Below are 23,020 nucleotides of genomic sequence, written 5' to 3' on the forward strand. Positions count from 1 at the left end.
ATGGGGAAACCTGAGTGTGGATAGTTATTTTCATTAAAAACTAAGTTAAATAATATAGAATGTCTCAATAAAGCAAATGGCAAAGAAACATGTTGAGAAAAAAACTGTCAAAGATTAGTGGAAACAGCCATAAAAATCTGTGAAGATTTTGTTCTTAGATTGTTTCTAAAGGCTTTTTAAGTTTCTATTCTCCTTTCAAGAAATCAGTAGCAGAGATCAGATGCTCCCAAACTGTTGAAAGAAAGACATTGGGAGACTCAGATCAGCAGATTGTGCACTGCCAGGAAAGGCCTTGGCTCCCCAGAAAAAAATGGCAAACTCGCGTGCATTTTATGTTGTGAGTCACACAGTTGTCACTTCCCATTCTGCTTTAAAAATGTTATCTACTCAAAGGCCTACTAGTCCCTAACTAATTCGACAGAGGTTCCTGCTACACCAGCAGGCTTCCATGACACTTGCACAGTGTCCATCCCTGCCTCTACACCATTGCTGCGCTCCCTTTGCCTGCGATTCCCACCTACACCTGTTTCGTCCGCTTCTTCTAAAGAATTGGATCAGTGAGGCCTCCTCTGGGAAGGCCTCTCTGACTTCCCCTGACAGGCGCAGACACTTCTTCCCCTGTGTTCGCTTGGGGACTCTCCACATCTCCAGTGCAGCGGGTATCTCTTGGTACTGTTTATATCTCTGCTTCCCACTTGCCAGAAGCTGCTGAAGAGCAGTCACTAACAGCAGCAAGAGCGACACCAGCCTGAGTGAGGCTGAATCGGTACACGAGGGCGTCTAATAAGGAGGCCAAGTGACGCCTGTCGCCTTGCTCCTGGCTTTACTGCACAGCAGTGCAGTGCGGCATGGGGGGAAGTAGGCAGCATTATCAGGCACACCAGGCACTCGTTGGAAAACTATCCTTAGAAATGATTAATTATGTTGGCGCTCCTCTTTTCCAAAGGAAATGCTTCAGTTATGTGCAAAGTTTTCTTTTCACCAACCCATCATCAGTAATGTTGAATTAATGAAGCATCACTTTATAGATGATACAAATCGTTAGTTAGGCAACTAAGAGATGAACAGTGCACATGAGAAAGATGCCTTACAAATGCCTTGTATTGAAAATTCCATAAAGTTCAATTTAAATTACGCTGTTGTAAGTAAGTGCTCTTGCTGTAGTTGCACAGGGCAAAATAAAAAAATCTAAAAATCAATAAACATGCATAGAGTAGCCACTCTATACAACAATCTTTACACACATCATAGGAGAGGTGGGATTCAAAAACACCAGCAAACTAGAAGAATTCTATAAAAATGAGTTCTATGTTTCTAACTGAATATAATTAGAAAATCATAATCTAAATAAAGGTAAAGCTTAATTTCATAGACAACTAAAAGTTTCTCTAAACTCAAAACTATGGAAAAGGAGAGCAATATATTGCTTGATATTGATCTTATCTGTAAGAAATTAAATTTGAATCAACTGTTCAATAACAAATATGACCTTTACACAGGGCTATATGATTATACCAAGTCTGCACCTACAGTAAGTACCTTGTCTGATCACCCCAGTAGTCCTGGGTCTGAGTTACAGGGCAAACACCAGTGGCCTCACTCTCCTAGGGAAAAGTAAGGCCCAGCAGGATTTTGTGATTTTCTAAAGGTGATACATTGTTTCAATAACAACAGGGTTCAAATCAGGTCTGTCTCAATTTTGTCTCAATTTGATGACAAATTCCAGTATTTAAGTCAATAGCACAATCTCCAGTTAGTTTTTCTTATTTCATTTTTTAAATAATAGAATTCTGGATCCCCCAAATTTAAAATTACATCCCTCTGTCGAAAACAGTATGTACTGCAGGCCAGGCTCTGGGAGCCCAAGGTGTCGGCACATGCACTCGCGGAGCTCAGCGTTGCAGGAAGGCGTACAGAAGGCGTACAGACCCACTAACAGAACAGTCGCTGTGCTGGCTGTTCGGGGGATGAGGGAGGCCGTGGGAGGGAGGGTGTTTAGAGAATCTTCACAGAGGCAGGAGCCTTCGAGCTGAACCTTCAAAGGGAGGCAGGGTTTTCCCAAGCAAGCGAGTCAGGGGAGAGTGGTGGGTCCATCAGCATGAAGAGGCCCGGGGATGCAGGGAGGGAGGGGCCATGACAAAGGATGAGGCTGAATCTGCAAGAGGGTCCCGGAGGCCTTGAGTACCACTCTGAGAGACAGCATGGCGAGTGTGAGGGGTGACTAGGTGTATGCCCTTCGCTGACAGCCTTTTGGGAGCCACACCATAGAACAGCTGCTAGACCATATAGGGGTTATCCTTTTGGCAACGCTTATTCTTTCTCTACCTGAAGCCACAGCCCATTCACTCTGAGGCACTGTAGCCTGAAGGAACAGCTGGGTAGAAAGGCCCGTTCCCAGAGTGGACCCCTCTCCTAGCCCAGGGGCGGTAACAGCTGCCCTTCACTGAATGCCTGCCGGGCACCAGGGGCTTGGTAGGAGTCCTCCACTATCCTCCGGGGCAGAAATCAACTGTGTAGAACACATGAAGCACATACACCTTAAAGAGTCCAAGTACCCAGGGAGCACTACCTCCTAGTATGCTGAAGAGCCAGGATTTGATAATCCGTGATGGACTCCCACTCCAGGGTCTGTCTGGGTTTCATTTTTCTCCTGTTACATTAGGTCACCACTCTCTCAGAGAGGCTGCCACCAAGGCTGGCGTAAACCAAAGCTGTCCCTGAGGGCCTGCCCACACAGTCTGCTCTCCTCTGATCCACTCCCGTAGAGGCCCAGATGGTATTGCCTCGAGAGCCCTTTCCCAGCGACACCCCTCACTCCTTTTCTAAATAATTTATTTGGTCTCCTTTGAGGCACCTGAAATTATTTTGCTACATGTTACATTTTTTGCCTGTGTCACATGACTAGCCCCTTCCTTCCACATGAGGCTCTGAATGTCTACACCTAGCACATAGTTGTTTCTCAATAAACGTCTGTGGCTGATTGACCTGCTGGCTCAGCAACAGCCACAAAGGTATGTTGAACCTGAGAGTGGGAAGTGGATCCTATAAATGCTTTATAGTGTCCTGAAGACCCTACGTAGTTAAATAAGTTTTCTATATCCACAGTTGTAAAGTATTTGTACTTTCTTTCCAAGAAATTACAAGCAAAGAGAAGAATAACATGTATAAAGCACTTAATGCTCTTCTCTGAGCCCATACTAAATTTCAGCATCGCCAGTCTTCAAAGTCACATTAAAGTCTAGATAGAAAAGAAAGGCAGCTCATTTTTCAAGACATAATTTCCTTTACCAGTAGAACATAAAATGACTCCAGCTCTAATGAGTTTCAGACAAATCCCCCTGGCTACCAAGCAGCTCGGGAATCCCAGCACTGAACTTTTCCCAGCCAGTTTGTATCTAAATGTGATGCTCAGGCGCCCTCTAGTGTGTGTTGTTGTTATCCAGTTCCTGGCTCCACACACCATGTGACTAAGCTGACCCTGTATTCCAAAGTGACTTTTCCAGTGCATTTTAATGAACTATGGACAGATCTATGAAAGTGGCCACAAGGTCGTGCAGCAGATGAATTTAAAAACCAATGGCTCTACTCTGAGCCATTACTTACAAGCAGAAATAACACAATTTGGGTGACTCTGGGCAATGGGGGGTATGAAGGTACAAAGGCTCCTACAAAGTGCTATGCAGTGTCAGTGTGCAGTCATGCTTCGAAACTGAGAGCTCCGGATGGTGCAGCGTGCACGGTTGTGCTCCCTCGGCCCCTCCCACCTGCACAACTAACCACCCGTGCCCCCTTCCAGAGGTTTTTGTGCACACCAAGGAAATATCTATATCTGCGAACCTCCCCACCATTTTACAGTGTCTACACTACTCCACACCATTCTCTTAATAATAAACCCTGATAAGCTGTCCATAACAGTTCACAAAGATCATCCTCATCTTTTTAAACCCTCACCCACAACAGTGAGGAGATGTTCACTGATTCTATAGAGAGAGAGGCAGGGAGAGTGAGATGGAGAGGGAGAAGGGAGGGAGAGGTAACACCGATCCGTTACCTCCCTGAATGCGCCCCAGCCAGGGACTGAACCCGCAACCCAGGTCTGTGCCCTGACCACATTCGAACCGGCAACCCCCTGGCATCTGGAGCAATGCTCAGCCTCTTGGCCCAGCATCCTCACTTTGAGGCAGCTGCAGTTGCACTCCATTGTTGGAATGCCCCGTGACTTACGTCAGTACTCCCCAGATGACAGACAGTCAGTGGTCTCCACAGTCTTTTGTTATTGTACAGAGGGTGAAATAAATGACCTTACACAGGAGCTATTTCAGAACTGAGAGCTCTGGATGAGCTCCTCGCACATGAAACGAGGAGAAACTCCCAGGTGTGAAATGTGCTGGGTCAAACAAAAATAATCACTGCCGGCCTTTACATAGTGCTTGCCCTAAGCCAAGCATTGATCTACACATTCTACACAAATTAACTCATTTATTCAACTTTCTTAGTAATCCTACCAGGAAGGAACTATTATTATTTCCATTTTAAAGGTGAGAAAACTGAAGCAGCGAGAGGTAGAACAGGCTGTTCGGGGACACACGGCTAGCAGGAGTTGGTGCCAACCCACCTGTCTCCAAAGTTCACGCTCCTAGCCATTACACTTCATTTTCTCAAGGGGTGTATGAATTTATATTTTAAATAGATACTAACAAAATTTTTCCCATACTGATATACTAATTTATTCTCTCACCAGCTTCGTTGTACTTTTTGCCTGTAGGTTCATCAAACTTGGGAAATTTTGTGGGTTTAATTATAGGCAAAATATGAAATCTCAGTGTGGTATTCATTTGCATTTCTCTTATAATAACTGATCTTTTACATGCCTAATAACCACATGTATTAACTTTTCTGTGAATTATCTTTTCATATATTTTTTTGTAATTTTATACTGGAGCACTGGTCTTTTTTGTATGGATCTCTAGGAGCTCTTTAGGTATTTAAGATATTAGTATATTGTCTGTGATATAAGTTAGAAACATTCCCCCTAGTTTATTCTTTATATTTTGACTTTCATATGCCTTCTTCCTATAGCAGTTTTTGATGTTTATGGAGTCAAAGTTATCAATCATCTATAGATCTTTTATTTTAAACAACTTCAAGATTATAATAAATTTTCCTATTTTTAATAGGTTTTTATGATTTTTAAACATTAAATATTTAATTCATTTAGAATTTATCTTGTCGTATGGTGTGAGGTATGGATCCAATTTTATTTTCCCCAGGTGGCTTACCCAGTTGTTTCACTGAACAACTCCTGACTCCCTCACTGACTTGTAACCCCGCCTTTATCAAGTAAGTCTTCATTTCAGATCTTATATTCTCATATGGAATTTGGTTCTATTTCTAGACTTTCTGTTCTGCTCTTCCATTTTTCTATCGGTATACGCATTAAATACTACCTTAAAATTTAATTATTGAGGCTTTATAATACACTATACTATCTAGTGGGGCTATATTCTCTCAGAACTTTTAATTTCCAGAGCTGTCTTTATTATTCATGACAATTTTTCATGTGAACTTCATAATCAGCTTTTCAAGTCTTATTTTAACAAAACTATCTAGAGTTTTATTGGGATGTTAGAAACTTGTTAGACTCGCTTTCAAATCTTCCTAAATACAACACACTACTTAAGACCCTTAAGTCTGACTCAAAGGGGGCATGGGTGCTTACAAAAAACTAAAATTAAAAAGCTGAGTCTTCTTGGTTGTGTGTCATAGTAATTGAGATTTATTTATTCATTTGTTCAACAATAGATGTTATTTATCCCCTCGATGTTCCTAGTTGTAAGACATCTGTCATCTCTTTCAAAGAAATTAGAAGAGGAAAACGGATGTTCGAATCCGAAAGACCCACAGAAGGCCGCTGCTGCGCGCGGCCCACCCTGCCATCCCACTCCACCCTCCTGCCTCTCAGTCACAGGAATCCTCCCAGAGGCCCCTGAGATCACCGAAGCTCTGCGGGTACTGACTCACCCCACTCTGGCTTTAGCTTTCTGATAAACGCTCTATGTCCTTTATACTCTCGCTGCTTGCTATTCAAAGTGTGGTCCATGGACCAGCAGCCTTGGCGTCACCTCGGAGCTTGTTACAAACGCACATTCTTGTGTCACCCCAGACCAGGTCAAAGTCTGTATTTTAACAAGATCCTGAGGTAGTTCATTAGCACTTTAAAGTCGGAGAAGCAAAAAGTCAGTGGTTCTCCAAGTGCAGACCCGATAACAGAAGGGGCATCCTCTGGAACCAGGTCGAGAGTTCAGACCCTTGGGCCCAGCCTGACTCCTCCCCAGCCAGAAGTCCTTGGGCTCCGTCCAGCAACCTGGCTTGACGAGCCCTCAGAGAATCTCACCCCAATGAAATAAATGAGAATTCCAGGGCTTCACAAGGTGAATGCTCCAGGGCTTTTAAATGTTTCCAGGTGATTCCAATGTGAAGTCAAGGGTGAGAGCCTCTGCTCCCTCCCAAGCAAAGCTTCTCAAACCAGGCTTCACATCAGTCACCTGAGGGTCTCTAAAAAAATTCTGATGCTCAAGTTCTCACTCAGAAATGTGAAGTGGCCTGCATGAAGCTGAGAATCACTTTCCCCCCAACATTTAGTTTCTCAGAGGTTCCAATATCCAGCCAGGAGTTCAAACCACTGCTTTAGGAATGCCTTTTTGCCCACATAAACTTCAAGTCAGACTGAAGAGGATCAAGTCTGGATGTACCGGAAGAGATGTAGTTTTCAATCCCCATATATTTACTGGGTCCTTGCAGTGTGGGTGGCTAGTTACTATGAAGATTAAAAATAAGTCCAGCCCTGGCTGGTGGGGCTCAGTGGACTGAGTGCCTTGCCTGCAAACCAGAAGGTTGCTGGTTCAGTTCCCAGGCAGCGCGCATGTCTGGGGTGCAGGCCAAGTCCCCAGCTGGAGGCATGTGAGAGACAGCCAATGGATGTGATCTCACATTGATGTTTCTCTCTCTTTTTCCCTCTCTCCCCCTCTCTCTAATAATAAATAAATAAAATCTTTAAAAATATCGGTTCAAAGCATAGTTCCTGCTCATAAGAAGATACATAATCTACACTGGTACAAAAGACTACACAGTTCTTAAATAATTATTTTAAAGTAATATGTTTCATGGTACTAACTATAATATGGACTAAAAGGTTATACATATCATTATATCATTGTTAGGTCAGACTAATTTTTATCCTTCTAAAAGAATAGAACTATATGTTAGAAATGGTTATGAAACAATTTTGAATACAATTAGCAACCAGCCCTTAAATATTTGAACCTGGAGAAAGCAATGGACAAGGTCAATGGCTAAAGGCTAATTCATGAGCTTAAAGACTGGGCAAGCCTACATGCCTTAAAGTCTCCTTGGCATAATGAAAACTATGCCATGGACTCACTGATAATCAGCTCAACCCAATAGGGTTTAGTAAATTACGTAATAACTACTTAACAATCAAATATCAGCAATGAAAAGAGTTTATATTTAACATTTTTCCTTTTTATTATTAGAAATATAACTACTTATTTTAGCCTATTTGCCTCTCCTTTTACATCAGCTTCTTTTGACAACACATTTTAAAACAAATTGAAACATATCCTAGCCTGGGAGAAATAATTAGCTATAAATATTTTTCACTTATACTAGACTATCAAATTTATTTATAATTTTAAATGAGCAATCAAAATTCAAAATTTCACGTTGGTTTTATGAAACAAAAAGTAGATTACACATTAAAACTGGGTCAAAATGTTGTAAACTCTGCTTCAATTCAGCTAAATGTTTGTTTTGATAATTCAGCTAACTCTATGACACCCACTCCTTTGTTTTATTAGTAGTCACAAAGGCAAGGATGGGACATAATCCTTTAAGACTATAAAAGAAATTTCTTTTTTAAAATTTAAATATCTAATTGGCTTTATTAAGCAAGTCATGAATTGGCAGCATGACATCTAGCAGCCAGAAAGGTGCTGCTTCTCAAGGGAGCTTCTAAATCAAGAAAATAATCACAAGTGTTCACCCATCTCTCTTGTTCCATCAGAAAATACTGGTTAAACTAGGTTACAGCACTTTCCATGAGACCCACTTAGGTTTGGAATAGGCCTACGGGAATCCCCACTTAATGTCATATGGCCTCCTGCTATTGACCCCACCGTAGCAGATGACGCATTTCAAGCTGCTCCCCCAATAAGGGTGGTGGACACTCTGATTCAACCACACTCTCTTCTCGTGTCCACAGTGGAACCATTCATTACACAGTGGGTTGATATGACCTTTACCTGCACCCATGAAGTAGAACTAAGTTTACTGGATTCAATAGGTTTTGAACCCATCATCCGAAATAGAATTTACCTTCAAAATGGTCAGATGAGCAAGAAAGGACACTTATTATTAGTCTAATTTTACAGATGGACAGACTAAGGTTTAATTGGGATAGGATAATAAAGGACGCTGTAGGGACTATCAACAGGAGTTGGAAAGGTAGTAGAATAGTTTGGATTGAAAAAATAGCCCATGTTGTATCTGCCCTCCTCCCACTCCCACCCAGTAAGTACACGGGATCTGACTGAGAATCACTTCTGTACGCAAGTTGCCACTAGTGAATGTCCTGTCATCTCCAACACAGGGAGATGGGGGGCAGCTAATCAGGTTGAAAACCAGTGCTGCAAAGGCAACCAACACAGGGAATCAAAATTTCTCCATTGGAGTGTGCAGTTTAAATAAAGTTTACAGTTCCATAAATGAAAACAGTTTAGAGATAATAATTGAATTGCAGCAATTACAGAAGTATAAACCATTCACGACTTTTATTTTGCCTTCAGGAATTTGTGGAATAATTCCCTAGGGCATTAGATTTTTACTTAGGCAGGTGTTAACACTGCCGCCACTATCTCTAAGAAGTGATACCCAGCCATTTCGAACAACGGCAGATTCCAGTTCAGTGCTTCAGATGACATTTTTTTCCCTTTATAACTTGAGTTCTGGTCTGGAAAGAATTCAGAGCCAAGACTCAAACTGTAAGAGGAAGTTTATTTAGAGAGTCACAGAGGTGGGAAAATTGAGCTCAGAAAACAAGTTAGAGAGTCAAAGAAGGGGCCCTTGGAGATCAGGAGAGAGAAGGGTGAAGCTGGTGTGGGGGAGGGGGAGAGGAAAAACACAGGCCAGCTCCCAGGAGGGAGAGCACTCTGGTGAGATTTTTAAGGAGCTGGTACATACCTGTTCTGTGTGCATTTCCTCCCTTTTTCTATTGTGAAGCTGAAGGTAAGAGTCCATTTTAGGGGTAGGTAATCCCAAAGTCAGTTTATTTTTTTCCACAAAATATTGTTTGTACTTCCTTCGCCGAGGGCCACGTGGTCCTGACGAGAAAACCTCTTTCCGTGACTTGGAACTCTTGGAGTACAGAGACAGGCTGCTGGACTTCTCTACCAGGTCGCTATCGCTCAACTCTGAAAACAGCTTGCTGCGGTGGGCACCATGCTCACAGTTTGGGCTTAAAAATTCACTACCAAGTAAGGAGGCTTCACTCTGTGGGCTCTTTTTCTGTTCGCCCTTCCCCCCTGGGAGTTCCAGTGAAGTCTCCCTGGAAGGGTAGAGTGGACCCAAAGTCGGATTTTCTGTGGGGCTGACGGGAGACTCTGGCAATGTTTCCACACTCAGTGACTGCCCTTCCCCTCTCTTACTCTTCCAGTTTGGGTCATAGCGAAGATCCGAATATTTGTCTTCTTCTGGGTGTTGGCTGACCAAAGCAGAAAAGAAATGCCAGATATTTAAGGTAAATTTACTCATTACATTTAGTCACTCATTTTATTTGAATCAATCTTAACCCATCTCCTATAATTTTCCTTTTACTACCAACATGTTAAAGACATGTCTCAGGCATTTTCAAATTAGGCCTGCACACCACCCATAAGGGTAAAAAGGTCTTAATTATTCAATTTTATTAAAATAGGGGCTAGAAACTGGGGATAGTTAATTTCTAAACACCAGAAAATAACTGAGAAATAAGTGTCTCTAATGTTAAACCAGCCAATGACTGTGGTCCGAGAAATGCTATTACTCGTGCACACCGCAAGTATTCCAGCTGCTGAACTCGCAGCTGACTTCACACTTTAGCTGGTCATGCACACATTTGGCTATTTATCTAAGAAGGAAAACACGAGCATTACCCGGACACTTGTCTTGATCTACTCCCTTTCAGGAGGAAACGAGATTCATCCCAACTGATTCCTGCACAGGTTCTCCTCCTCGTCAATGGTTTTACTTTTCAGTTCACTTTGTGTTTCTCGATTTTATCAAACGCACTACAGAACAATCCCCAAGATTTAGAATCAGGTGGCAGCTCAGGTCTCTGCACAGAAAACTCAGCAGACAGGTCGGGGTTTACTTGAAGCTGCAGGGCAGCCCTATTTGAATAAAAGGTTAAACTGATTGTCCTGGCTGAGGGAAGTGAACGTGACCCCAAATAAAGTCCTCTCTTTTCCCCATGGCAGTCTCAATTTGTAAAGCACCTTCCAGTCTTAACCAAAAAAGAAAAAAAATGCTGGTAATGTGGCATATTTACTGGTCCCTTTGATCTTCAAAAGCTAAATGCGAGAGATTTTCCTCCCTTGAGTTCAGCAGATGCAACCCTCTAATCAAAAAGGAAAATGCAAATCAGCCAGCTTTTTTATGCTATTTGATATTCCCATTTACAGAGAACAGGATTTTATGCTGGGTAAACAAACTAATGGTGCACCTGACGCCAATTTACTCTTCTTAATGTGGACCCAGATTTCTTTGATTTGATGTAAAGCAAAAACTAGAGCAAAAAGCCAAAACTCCCACATCTTGCTAAATTGTCATTATGAATTTTTTAGTTCACATATTAAGATGGAAAACTTTCTGGAGCAGGTGGGTCTTCCTTTGCCGTATCAGGGGAAGAGTGGATGCATTCCTCCAGCAAGATGCCTGGACGAAGATGCCCTCATCTATCAGGAAACTGAGCACCAGACTGTGTGACTCGCCACGCCCCACACATACACGACGCCCCCATCTCTGGGGCTCGGATAAGCTTTCCTGTTTGATAGCCCACCACGGGAACTCATCACAATTTTGGCTCTGCCTATTGCTTGTTCTAAGAGTCACTGGGTGTGTCTTAGGAGCACGGAGCTGTCCAGCAGGACACGCAGGACTTGGGACTGGACAGACCTGGGCTTAAGTTTGGGTCTCTCACTACCTGCCTGAGCACCAGCTAGCAGATCATGTCCCCTCGAGCCAGTGTCTCTCCGCTGTAAGTGGGGATGAATTATATTTATTCTATTTCTCAGGATTCCATAAGGATCAAAATGAGACATTATATCTCATTCTGAATAATACAGAATTAACATTCTGTATTTGGGCTTACTGCACTTTTCACTACGGGGACCTGCCCCCTCACCTGGTTATGGCTGTGGGCACCGGGCACTGCGGGTTAGCCTACCCTCCCTCACCTAGTCCTCTGCCCTTTGCCAGAGACAGAAGAATCAGAAAGTGTTTCTTAAATACATACCCAAGCCTCTAAAAATACTCCTGTCAACACAAATGTGGTATTCGATATTTATTTAAAAAACCAAGAGTAGTAAATTAGAATACAAACATGCAGAAAGGCTTCTTGCATTGGACCGGATTAGTGACTGACTTTGGGGCTTGTCTCACATTGTCACAGGTAAGGTTCCACTGTGGTGGTTTAGGTGGGAATGAAAGGCAAGGCCCGCCCCAGGTGTAGCTTCAAGCAAGAAGAGATTTAAGACATTTTCTAATGAAGAAAGGTGCTGTTTCCTCATATCCATGATACACTGAAAGGAAAGAGTGAACTTGACTCTCCACATTGATTTGTTTGACCCAACAGAATTGAACTTTCCTCATTCATTTGCCCATGCATTGATCAGACAGGTATTTACTGAGTGCTCAGGACCCTGAAGAACGCCGCAGTGGGTCACAGCCTAGTGCGGGAAGCAGGCTTGGAAAGACGCAATGTCAGCAGGAGTGACACGGAGGTCCTCAGACCTCAGCAGGGTGGGGAAAAGCTGAGGCCTCAGGCCACAGGAAAAAGAATGGACGGGAAAGGAAACATGCTGCTGTCCAAGAACAAACTCCGGGCAGGTAAAGTGGGAGGCAGGAGTGGGGAGAGCTGAGGAGCAGAGCTCAGAGCGAGAGAGAGGTCATGTCTTGAAGGGTTTTGTAAACTCTGTGAAGGAGTTTGGCTCAACTAAATTAACTTCAGAGTTTGAATTTAATTAGCAAAAACAATGTAATTAGAGAGCTTAGACATAGCGACACATACACTTTTGGACAGTGAAAATGACGAGCTTTTGAAAGGAATTATCAACAGAGACTATAAGGGTTCTGGGGGGTTGGGAGGTGTTAGACCAGGTAGTCCTTCACAGTGTTTAAAGCAAGGGCTGGAGGCCTTTCAACGTGACCTATCTCATGGGAACCACTGTTCTGCTCCTCAGTCATGGGGAAGGATGTGGGTGCTGACCTAGGGAATGCTTAGAGTGAATCTCTAGCCTTTTTCCTAGAACAATGCTATGAGGTCAGTACTATTATTATTCCCATTTAACAGATGAAGAAACTGAGCCTTAGAGAGCTTGTGTAACTTCCACGAGGCCACAGAGCTAACAAATGGGGGGTCTGGGTTACAGACCTGGCAGTCTGTCCCAGCACCTGGCTCCTGTCCATTAGGTGGCCCTTAATCATGCAGCTGTTCCCAAAGGTGGCAGTGAAGCACACATTGTCACAGAGCCTGCCTCATGGAAGTTAGTGAATTGATCAGTCAGTCAGTTGGCCAGTCAACGAATATGTACTGAGCGGCTCCCCAGGTACTGGGCACTGAAAATGAAGTGGTGAGCAAAACAGAAGCAGGCTGATGGGCCTCGCGTGCTAGTGAGGAAGACTGGCTCTTGCACCAACTGTAATAATCAAGTAACAAATTACATAGGTAAAGAGATATAGAATATTATGGGTATTTAAAATAGGAGGACATAACCTTGTCTGTCACTGAAAATGCGTTAAAATCTTTTATTTCCAGATTCAGTCACTAGAATCTATCACAAAGTCCATTCCAACTCTACTGTTCTATGATCCTATGATCAACTCACAAAAGACTCAGTAACCAAGGAATGTCTACTCTTAAAGAAAAGTAGTTGGTCTTCAATGAAGGAAATGGATTCCGACTTCCATCTGTGCAGCAATACTACTGAAAATACCGGCACCCCGATTGGTCATCATATTTGTCCAGCACCAGCTGACAACGGCATGAAGTCTAACCAGTCACGGTGCAGACAGACCTTCCTCAGTCCCAGGGACTCTCCCTGCTGCTGCGCTTCTCTCAGTGACCACAGGGAGCACTCTGGTTCTGAGAAGGAGCATAGCAGAGCATCTCAGGACCAGGGCCCTGGAATCCGACCACTGGAAGTCAGTTCCTGGTGCTACCAGTTGCTGTGTGTGCGTGGGCGAGTCAGTAAACCTCTCTGTGCCTCCACTTCTGTATCAACGACACAGCATGGTCTATAATAGTGCCCACCTCAGAGTGTGGTTGAGAGGATTAAGCAAATTTATAAATGCATAAAAGCTTGGAACTATGCCCTCACACAGAGTAAGGGCCTGGTGAAGGTGAGCTCTGAGCGCGTTCCAGTGAGCTCTCTTGTTGGTCGCTGGCTTGCTGTGTGTTCCCTTCAGTGGCCTCGAGGCCACATTGCCGTGTACTGTGCTTCCTGCTGACGGCCCCCGGGGTTCTTTCCCCAGAGCTTACTTTATTGCCAGGGTACAAAATTGTCTTGTCATGCACCAAGTGGCACCTTAGTGGCCTGAAAAAATGAACACATGTTTAAAAATGCAGTTTTAACACGAGTTAAACGTCATGGACAAATCCATCAAAACTGTGATCTAGGAAATGAGATAAGAAACATCAGTGCCTCTGTGTGACCAAATGTTTTAAGAACTGCTGAAAAGTGGTGAGGAGGATAAAAACCAGGAGAACCGAACTACTTAGACCTTCAGAAATTCTAGCCTCAACAAACTTCTATTTTTTTAATCCTCATCCAAGGACATTTTGTTTTCATTGTTTCCAACGAGAAAAGAAAGGAGAAAGGAGGGAGAAAGGAAAAAAAATCAACGTGAGAGAGAAACACTGATTGGTTGATTCCTACAGCACCGTGACCAGGGGTTGAAACCACAGCCTGGGTATGTGCCCTGACCAGGAATCAAACCCACAACCTCTTGGTCTCTGGGACAATGCTCCAATCTGCCGAGCCACACCAGTAAATTTCCATTCTTGAATGCCATAAAAGCAAAAGTGATGTTTAAAGTAGAATCTAGAAACTACAGAGGGTTTTGAAACAAATCAGACAAACTGAACAACTTGGGCTAAGAAAAATGTTTTTGAACCACTCATTTGAAGAGACACTCTAATAATGTACATTTACAAGACAGAATCTGAAACTGCAGCTTTAACAGAGCATTAATCGCACTTCACCATTTACACCTGTGACAACGATCTCACAATATCCCCTCTTCCCTTTCTCGGTGGAAATCACACGTTGGGATACATGGGAGGTTATGTTTTGCCAAATCACGAGCACAGAAAGCGCTAATCCTTACAGAAGCAAGTCTAATGGTGGAAACAGAACACAACACTAAAGAACCCCATTGTGCTGGGCTTGTGTGCTGAGATGCTCAATTGTGTTTCGTGGTCCAGGTCAACACTCGGGGACAGACCGAGTGTGAAGTGCTCCTTCATCAGTAACCATCTCCACACAGAACAGGCCCCTCTCTCCCTCCGAGTCTGATAGAAACGCTACACCGACAGTGAGCACGAAACACTTTTGTTCGCGTTCAGACAACAGATGCCAGGTCTCCTCTTCAGATGCTGGGTTAGAAACGGATGCAGGGAGGAAGGGGCGGGGGTCTCTCATGCATGGGCCATGACACTTGCTGGCTTTAATGGACCATATTTGATTAATGACTGTGACAACTTCAAACAAAACAAAATAAAATCTCCATTTAATGAAAAGCCTCATATTCAGTCAAAAATTACTAAAATTAGAGCATGTTTCTAGCACAATTAACATCCTTTGCACACATAATAAAAGTTTCAATAACTGGCCATTTTGCCTGTTGAGAAGGTGAATAAAAGCATTGCTATTAATCATTTAGTAGTTATTTATTTGCTACTTTATTTAAAGTAGCCGGTTAAATTGAAACTGCATATGTTATTATTGATTTAGGTTTAATTTAATCCTTTTAAATAGAACAATTATTGCCAATTTGTATGCCATTAAATCTTTCATGCATATGAACAGCAAATTTGATCTTTATTTAAGTGTAAAGTTTTTAATGCTTCTTTAAGGACTATAAAATTGACAACTGTTTCCAAGGATTTCTGAATTCTATGCTCATCTTAATCTTTTATCAACAGCTTTTAAGTAAATCAAATGAAAAAAAACCCAAATGATTAAAAAATGACTTTTGCAATTATGAAATAAAATGGTTCCTCAAATACACTGGAATGCTTTGGGAAGGATATTTATAACCCAGAAAATTTCATTTAATGCAGGCATTTATTCTGACAAAATAATTAAACACTTAAATAGAAAAAAGGTGCTTCAATGAACTGAAGGCCCAAGACTGCCTACGGGAATACATGAGACTGAAGGGCTGGATTGTTGTCTAGTGAATTCTATTTACAGCAATTACATACTCTGGATAATTCCACCTAAAATCCTTTCTTTTCTTCGACAACATGTTTATTGCTGAAAAATAACCAGGTATTTGTCCCACACTGAAAGACGTGTCAGGAACAGTCTTGGCTCAAGGACAATCTGTGAGTCCAGGGAGAATAAACCGCCCGGAGAGGGCGTGTCGGTGACTGCCCTGTGGAATTCCAGTACCTCGATCCTACTAAGTCTGTCTCTTGTGCAGCAAATGCTGTATCTTCGCAGAGGCAGTGCTGCCTGACACAGCACCCAAGAACACAATTCCTCCCACTCAGGGCGAGCCGACAGTGCTCTGCCAGACCAGGGGGGGCTTGGTTGTTCTTTTCATTCTCTAGAAACAAGGGCGGAGAGTCAGGGACCCAGATTTATAAAATGTTGGGGTGTTACATTTTCTTCCAATAGCGTAACCCATGAATGGACTTTCTTTAGGTGGAATTTCTTGTATTTTAGAAGCCAGATGTTCACAGCACTGGAGTTTCAAGGTAACCGTGACGTCATGGGACAAGCGAGGGGCAGGTCTCGACATCTGGGTCCCAGGCCGGGTTTTGCCACTGACTAAAGCTGTGTGTGGAGTGAGTCTTCGGCTGCCCTGGGCGCCAGTTTCCTCTGTTGTGTGATGAGGGGACTAGGCCGAACTTGAAGAGACCCACTGGCTCTAAAACTCCACTGTTTTAGTAACTAGGTCGAGCCTGTCACGTGAAACTTGGCAATCTATGGTTAACTGTTGGGAAAGCACTCATTTTAAATTCAATACATTAAAAATTATAGTTATCACAGCTTTCCCTATTTTCAAACTTGCCAGAGTGGAAATAAATGAAAACAATAAAGGTCATGAACTATCCCTTTAGTTTAATCCTTTAAAAAATATTTCAATTAATTAAATTTTGGACAGAGGGGACAGGAGGGAGAGAAACATCAATGTGTGGCTGCCTCTCACGTGCCCCCTGATTGGGGACCTGGCCTGCAACCCAGGCGTGTACCCTGACTGGGAACCAAACCAATGACTCTTTGGTTGTTAGGCCAACACTCAATCTACTGACCCACATCAGCCAGGATAGTAGCAAGCTTCTTAATTCTCCTGATGAAGTCATGTGCTTGCAGGTGATATAAATTTAAATCACACTTCGTAAGGTTTCAAACTCACTATTTATTTACTTATTTTAACGTAGTGATGCATTCCTATTTTGAAATAAGCTAGAAAGGAAATGGTTGTTCTCAGAAGGCAATAAACCCAAAGAGTCCCTGTGGCTATAGTTTTCTGGTGGGGACTCTGCCCTTAAAACACACAATCCATGCCCTCTCGTCCTCTCTAATCCGTCCTCTGACTGCTGCTCTGTTACGGTGGCACCGTGCCTGCTCTGAGGAGTGCCGAACGGGGGCAAATGAATGGACACAGAACAGGAATGACCAATACCTCTCACCAAAAGTCATATGTCTGATATACTTACTATTCCTGTGTGACCTGAAACAGCTACGATGCTACTATCTGTCCCCACAATACTGTGTGAAATCCCCAGAATAAGGTGTGTAATGTGATGTCCTTGGTAGCAGTTGATCTCTAAAAACAATAGAGATCAACACAGATGAATACTGACTGCTAGAACCCCCCCCCCCCAAAAATGAAAGTTGACCCCTGGAAACTCTCAGATGTTCTTAATAATAGTAGAATATTAGACCTAGCCTCAAGTGTCATTTTTATGCTCTCCATCAGATCAAAAAAACAAAAATAAAATCTCTACACCTATGAGCGGGTTCCCACTGTGCCACACAAAGCAGTCCGAGAAATTGGAGGGGCAGCGAACTTGCGGAGTTTTGGTCCTCACCCACGATCCATTTTGGTTGCCCAGTACTGCTGTTTAGGTCCTAGAAAGCAACACTCAAAACTCCACCCAATTGTGGTCTTATTAATCTGAAAAATACACAGGGAAGCATTTGCATGGAAAAATTATATACCTCCATAAAACAATACAAAATGCAGGCTGTTATACTGAGCCTCTTTCTTACTTTCAGACAATTCTGACTATTCAATTTAATTTTTAATTGCTCATGGTGCCTTCCTCCCGCCCAGTGATTCCTTGTTGTAGACCGCTCTGCCTGGTTCTAGGAATTGTATCTCAATCCCTTGTGGCCAAGGGTGAGGGATGACCTCTGGAATTCGAGCCACAGGAGACAAAGCTTGTCTCTGGTAGCAAATGCTGCCTCAGTTTCTTCTCCCTGTCCCCAAAGCTTGGTTGGAAGTCAATGATGGGTAAGACCCCTCACAGTGGGGGGCAACCTAAGCCAGATTCCATCACTTGGGAGGCCTTCATGGAAGGACTCGGTGGGGGGGAGCCTGCAACAAGGAGCAATGGACTCTCAACCCTCCCCTCCCCCCACTTTGACATAGCCTGAGTCCCCATGTTCTCTGGGAGAAGCACTTCCTGGCTCTAATCCCTGTAAGCCTGAATAACTGATGGGGAGGGGTGTAGCTCCTTGCCTTGCTAGAGCGTGTCCTGGGGAAAAATCTGGCATCACAAAGACTTCCTGATAAACCTGTGAAATCTGCTCTGCTAAGAGTGCTTTCATTCATATGTTAAGAGTTCAAGCAAGAAACCATAAAACGCTGTTCCTGACAGACTCTGACTCATAGTAAGCCCTCAGATTTCTTTGAAATGTTATCTACTGTTTGATTCTTGCCACCCTGTATTCCTATGTATTACAACCCAATAAAAGGCTCTGGAGGAGGGGGCTTGAGGCCTTTGTCTCCCCTGAGAAACTGGCCACTGCTCACTTCTCCTCCCCAAGCAGATCACATCATGTCTCAGTCATATTTACTCTTTATCCATGGTACACGGGGGGACTTGCGAGGAAAGTCACCCCCACAATTTCTAGCACAGGTGGTTTATTAGACAGAAGAGGGGAACTTCTTCGCAGGAGGTGGTTCCCAGGAGGTGAGAGGAAGACACCTGTAGACCTCGAGGAATGAGCAGCTCTGTCTGCCAGGACAGGAGGAAGAACAGAGCCTACTGCGACTCTGCTGCCTTAAGTAAAACACAGTTAATGCTCATTTATTTGGGGGGCATGGAGTTCTTCAACATTTGGATGACTTTAATAAAATGAATAATTGTACACATCTGTACTCTGGCCTCGGCTTAGTCCATATTAAAATTGTTACACTGTTAATATCTGTTGGATGGTAAAGTGCAACCTTTTATCAGATCAGCCTTGATTGCCTATCTAGATACGTATAATTAGAGGCTCAGGCTCTGCCTCTTAGTAACTACGTACACTTACACAAGTCCCAGAACCCCAGTGCCTTGGCCGAAAAATGGGGATAATCATTCCTATCTAAGAGGATCCTGTAGGGGAAATGAGACAGCATGCATAAAGCAAATAGTTTTACAAATGGTAGCTAATTACACTTGAGTATTCCTGTGAACAAGACTTCATACACATACAAACACACATACTAGGCACTACACTCCGCTCTCTGCTTTTAAAGACACAGAGGGTTTCAGAAGGCCCCGACTGAAGCAGTTATTTCTAATGCTCTAGGATGACACTGATCTCTTCTTCATGAGCGCCAAGGGTAAAGGCTAGGTCTCCAGTGGCACTGATGGGTTATCATGTGCAGACCCTCCCTCTACTCTTGAATCATTCACTATAGTCAGTGCAGCTCCAATTTCCATTAAGAAAAATGTTTTCTCTAATCCATGTACACTGAACTATGGCTTGGCTTTGGTGAGGTTCAAGGAGTAATTGCTTGGAGGAGGTTCTAGTAACATCAAAACCCAAGAGCAGGGCTCAAGGGATTTGTCAGGAAGGCTTTATTTTATTTTTTAAGTATATTTTATTGATTATACTATTACAGTTGCCCCATTTTTTTCTCCTCTTTATCCCCCACCACCCAGTATACCCATTCCCTCCAGCATTTCCCTCGCGTATGTCACGTCAGTAAGTTCTTTGGCTTCTCCATTTCCTATACTATTCTTAACCTCCCCCATCAAACAGCTTTTAAAATGTTGTTTATAAAAGCAAGAAGATTTTCCTTGGTTTTAAGACAAGACTTTGACTAGTTTTTTGAACTACAATTCCCAGAATGTCATCTACGTTACAGAAATGAAAGTGTACTTGAATTTTATATTGAGAATGACATCAATTTGTCTCCTTCACGGCTCATGAACTACCAGATCCACGTGACAACACACCCAGGCAAGCTCTCAAGACCTAAGAAGGTAGAGAAAGGGATGATAACTAAACACTCCTGGATATTATTTCTGAGGCATTATTTAGCTGAATGCTTCACTTCTGTGTTCCTTATAGTGGAGAACTGTCCTCCTCACATGCAATGTATCTGTCCTCCTCACATGCAATGTATAACCTGTTTTAACTCTGGGGACTACAATCTATCATTAAACATTTCCAAGGTTAGATTCCACTCACTACTTCCTCCAAGATGGAGGCGTAGGTAGAAACACTGTGCCTTCTCCCACAACCAAGTTTGAATACAACAAAGGTTTAGTAAACAAAGATGCAGACAAAGAACAGAAAATTGAACTATACGGAAGTCTGACAACAATGAACCATTCAACCAGGACCAGTAAGAGGGGCGGAGCCAGCAGTGGAGCAGGGTCCGGCAGGAAGGATCCCCCAACCCCAGGCACCCAGGAAGCCGTGGACTGATACCAGGTGTAGGGTAGCAACAGGCAGACCCAGTGAGGGCCCAAGGCGGCAGGCGGACCGCGGTCACACATTCGGGCGCAGATAAACCAGCAAAGGAGTGAGCAGTGAAACAGACCACGCAGGCCCCAGCTTCAAACCGAGTGAGGGCGCAGTGAGACAGACCTGGCAGGCCCCAGTGGCGGGAAGCAGCAGAGGGGACCGCCATTGCTCCTCTTTGACCCCGCCCCCACATACAGCATCACAACCCAGAGACTGGGTCACCCCACCATTGCAAACACCTAGGGCTCCACTCCTCATACATAACAGGCATGAACAGTCCAAAACATAACTCAAGAATTCAAAGCCCCAGAGCCGATAACTGTAAGCGACCAGGAAATAGCCAGCCTCTCAGATGCACAGTTCAAAACACTGGTGATCAGGATGCTCACAGAACTGGTTGATTTTAGTCACAAATTAGAGGAACATATGAAGGCTAAACTAATTGAAATGAAGGGAAATGCACAGGAAATCAATAGTGATGGAAACGAAACTGGGACTCACATCAAGGGAGTGGATCAGAAGGAATGAAAAAATGACCAAACAGAAAAATGTGAACTAACAAGAATTCAAAAAATGAGGATAGGCTTAGGAACCTCCAGGACATCTTTAAACGTTACAACATACGAATTATAGGGGTACCAGAAGGGGAAAAGAAACAGCCACGAGTGGAAAACTTATTTGAACAAATAATAAAGGAGAACTTCCCCAGTCTGGCAAAGGAAATAGACTTCCAGGAAATCCAGGAAGCTCAGAGAGTCCCAAAGAAGTTGGACCCAAGAAGGAACACACCAAGGCACATCAGAATTACATTAGCCAAGATTAAAATGAAGGAGAGAATCCTAGAAGCAGCAAGAGATAAGAGGATGGTCACCTACAAAAGAGTGCCCATCAGACTGTCAGCGGATTTCTCAAAAGAGACCTTACAGGCAAGAAGGGGCTGGAAAGAAGTAGTCCAAGTCAGGAAATCCAAAGACCTACAGCCAAGATTGCTCTGTCCAGCAAAGCTTTCATTTAGAATGGAAGGGCAGATAAAGTGCTTCTCAGATAAGGTCAAGTTGAAGGAGTTCATCATCACCAAGCCCTCTTAGTATATGAAATGCTAAAGGGACTTATATAAGAAAAAGAAGATGAAAATATTAACAGTGAAAGGACAGCAAACTCACAGTTATTAACAACCACACCTAAAACAAAAGCAAACCAAGAGGACAGCTAAATCAGGAGTAGAAACATAGAAATGAAGAACACATGAGGGTTAGCAACAGGGGAGTGGGAGGAGAAGAAGGGGGGAGAAGATACAGAAAACAAGTAGCATAGACAGTAGGTAGAAAATAGATAGGGAGGAGGGCAAGAATAGTAGGGGAAATATAGAATCTAAAGAACTGGAGAGACGTAGTCATAAACTAAAGGGGAGGAATGGTGGGGAAGAATGGTAGGGAGGGGGTGTGCAGGGTGGAGGGGAATGAAGGGGGGGAATAGAACAATTGTAATGGTATAATCAATAAAATATATATTTTTAAAAACATTTCCAAGGTTAATCAGTCAAAGAGTAATAGCATTATGTAAGGACCTCTGAATCAGAAGGCCAAGGCCCTAACCATAATTTTAATTTTTGTATTATTATTTATTTTCAAATATACTGAGTGGTATTTACATTGTCCTTGGGTAAAGAGTAAGGATAAAGTTGGGTCCCTGAGCATCGACTCAAAGAGGAAAAACTCAACACTGGGGAAACAAGGTCACTTAATAAATCCTTGTCCCAGTTTCTTCATGTTAAAGCACAGATAAGAATACCTGTCCCTCGCCAAAGAGCTTTCCTTTCCAATGCCCTCATTTCCATAAATAAAATGACTACTGTTTATCACCAAGAGAATGACTCCCTTACATTAGAGCCATAAGAAAAACATGGTTTAAAGCACAGAGTCAGACTGCCTGAGTTTTCTGCTCCACCACTCACTGGATGTAATAAGTGGGTATAATATAACCTTTCTAAGCCTCATCTACAACCTTTAAAATGGGATCATGATAGTGACCACCTACCAGAGCCGCCATAGGATTAAATGATGTAATGCATGTAAAGTGTTTAGCACAGTGATGAGCCAGGATAAGCACGCTGTGAATGCCAGCTATTCTGCTTAGAACTGTAAAGTGGTCTTTGGCTTCTCCTGTTCCTTTAGTCATTATTCCTAATCTGTCACCAATTCATATATGTGTGTGTGTGTGTTATGTACACATATATGTAATCTGCACTAATTAAAAATTACCCATGACAGAAAAGAATGCAAGAGTGCTACAAAGGACTCTGTACTGGTAATCTCTGAGGAGGAAAACAGGCAATGGGTTTGAAATGGGGAGCAAGAAAGCTTTTATGTCTTTAAAAATATGTATCTGAAACAAATACAGTAATAGGGTTATAACCATCTTCTCCATACTGTTCACTAGGTTAGATTTTGTCAAAATTAAAAAAGAAAACAACCACATCAATAGCAAAACAACAAATATCCCCTCACAGCACTGTGGCACTAGACTAGTTACTTCATCTGTTA

At 43.0% G+C, this 23,020-nt stretch overlaps 1 protein-coding gene across 3 annotated transcripts in view; it reads right to left on the reverse strand.

Annotated features, from left to right (window-relative positions):
- The window catches only part of JHY (junctional cadherin complex regulator), an 85,288-nt gene that overhangs the window by 52,267 nt on the left and 10,001 nt on the right, over nt 1-23,020 (reverse strand). For 2 of the 3 annotated variants that reach the window (XM_037038245.1, XM_037038244.1), the window contains exon 3: nt 9,259-9,778. In XM_037038245.1, coding sequence (XP_036894140.1) covers nt 9,259-9,778 — 520 coding nt within the window. Of the gene's footprint in view, nt 1-9,258; nt 9,779-17,599; nt 17,676-23,020 lie in introns of those variants that run through there. The other variant, XM_037038246.1, reaches the window with a different exon arrangement.

Source organism: Sturnira hondurensis, unplaced genomic scaffold (assembly GCF_014824575.4).
Source record: "Sturnira hondurensis isolate 20B ecotype Veracruz unplaced genomic scaffold, ASM1482457v3 Scaffold0024152, whole genome shotgun sequence".
Lineage (NCBI taxonomy): Eukaryota > Metazoa > Chordata > Mammalia > Chiroptera > Phyllostomidae > Sturnira > Sturnira hondurensis.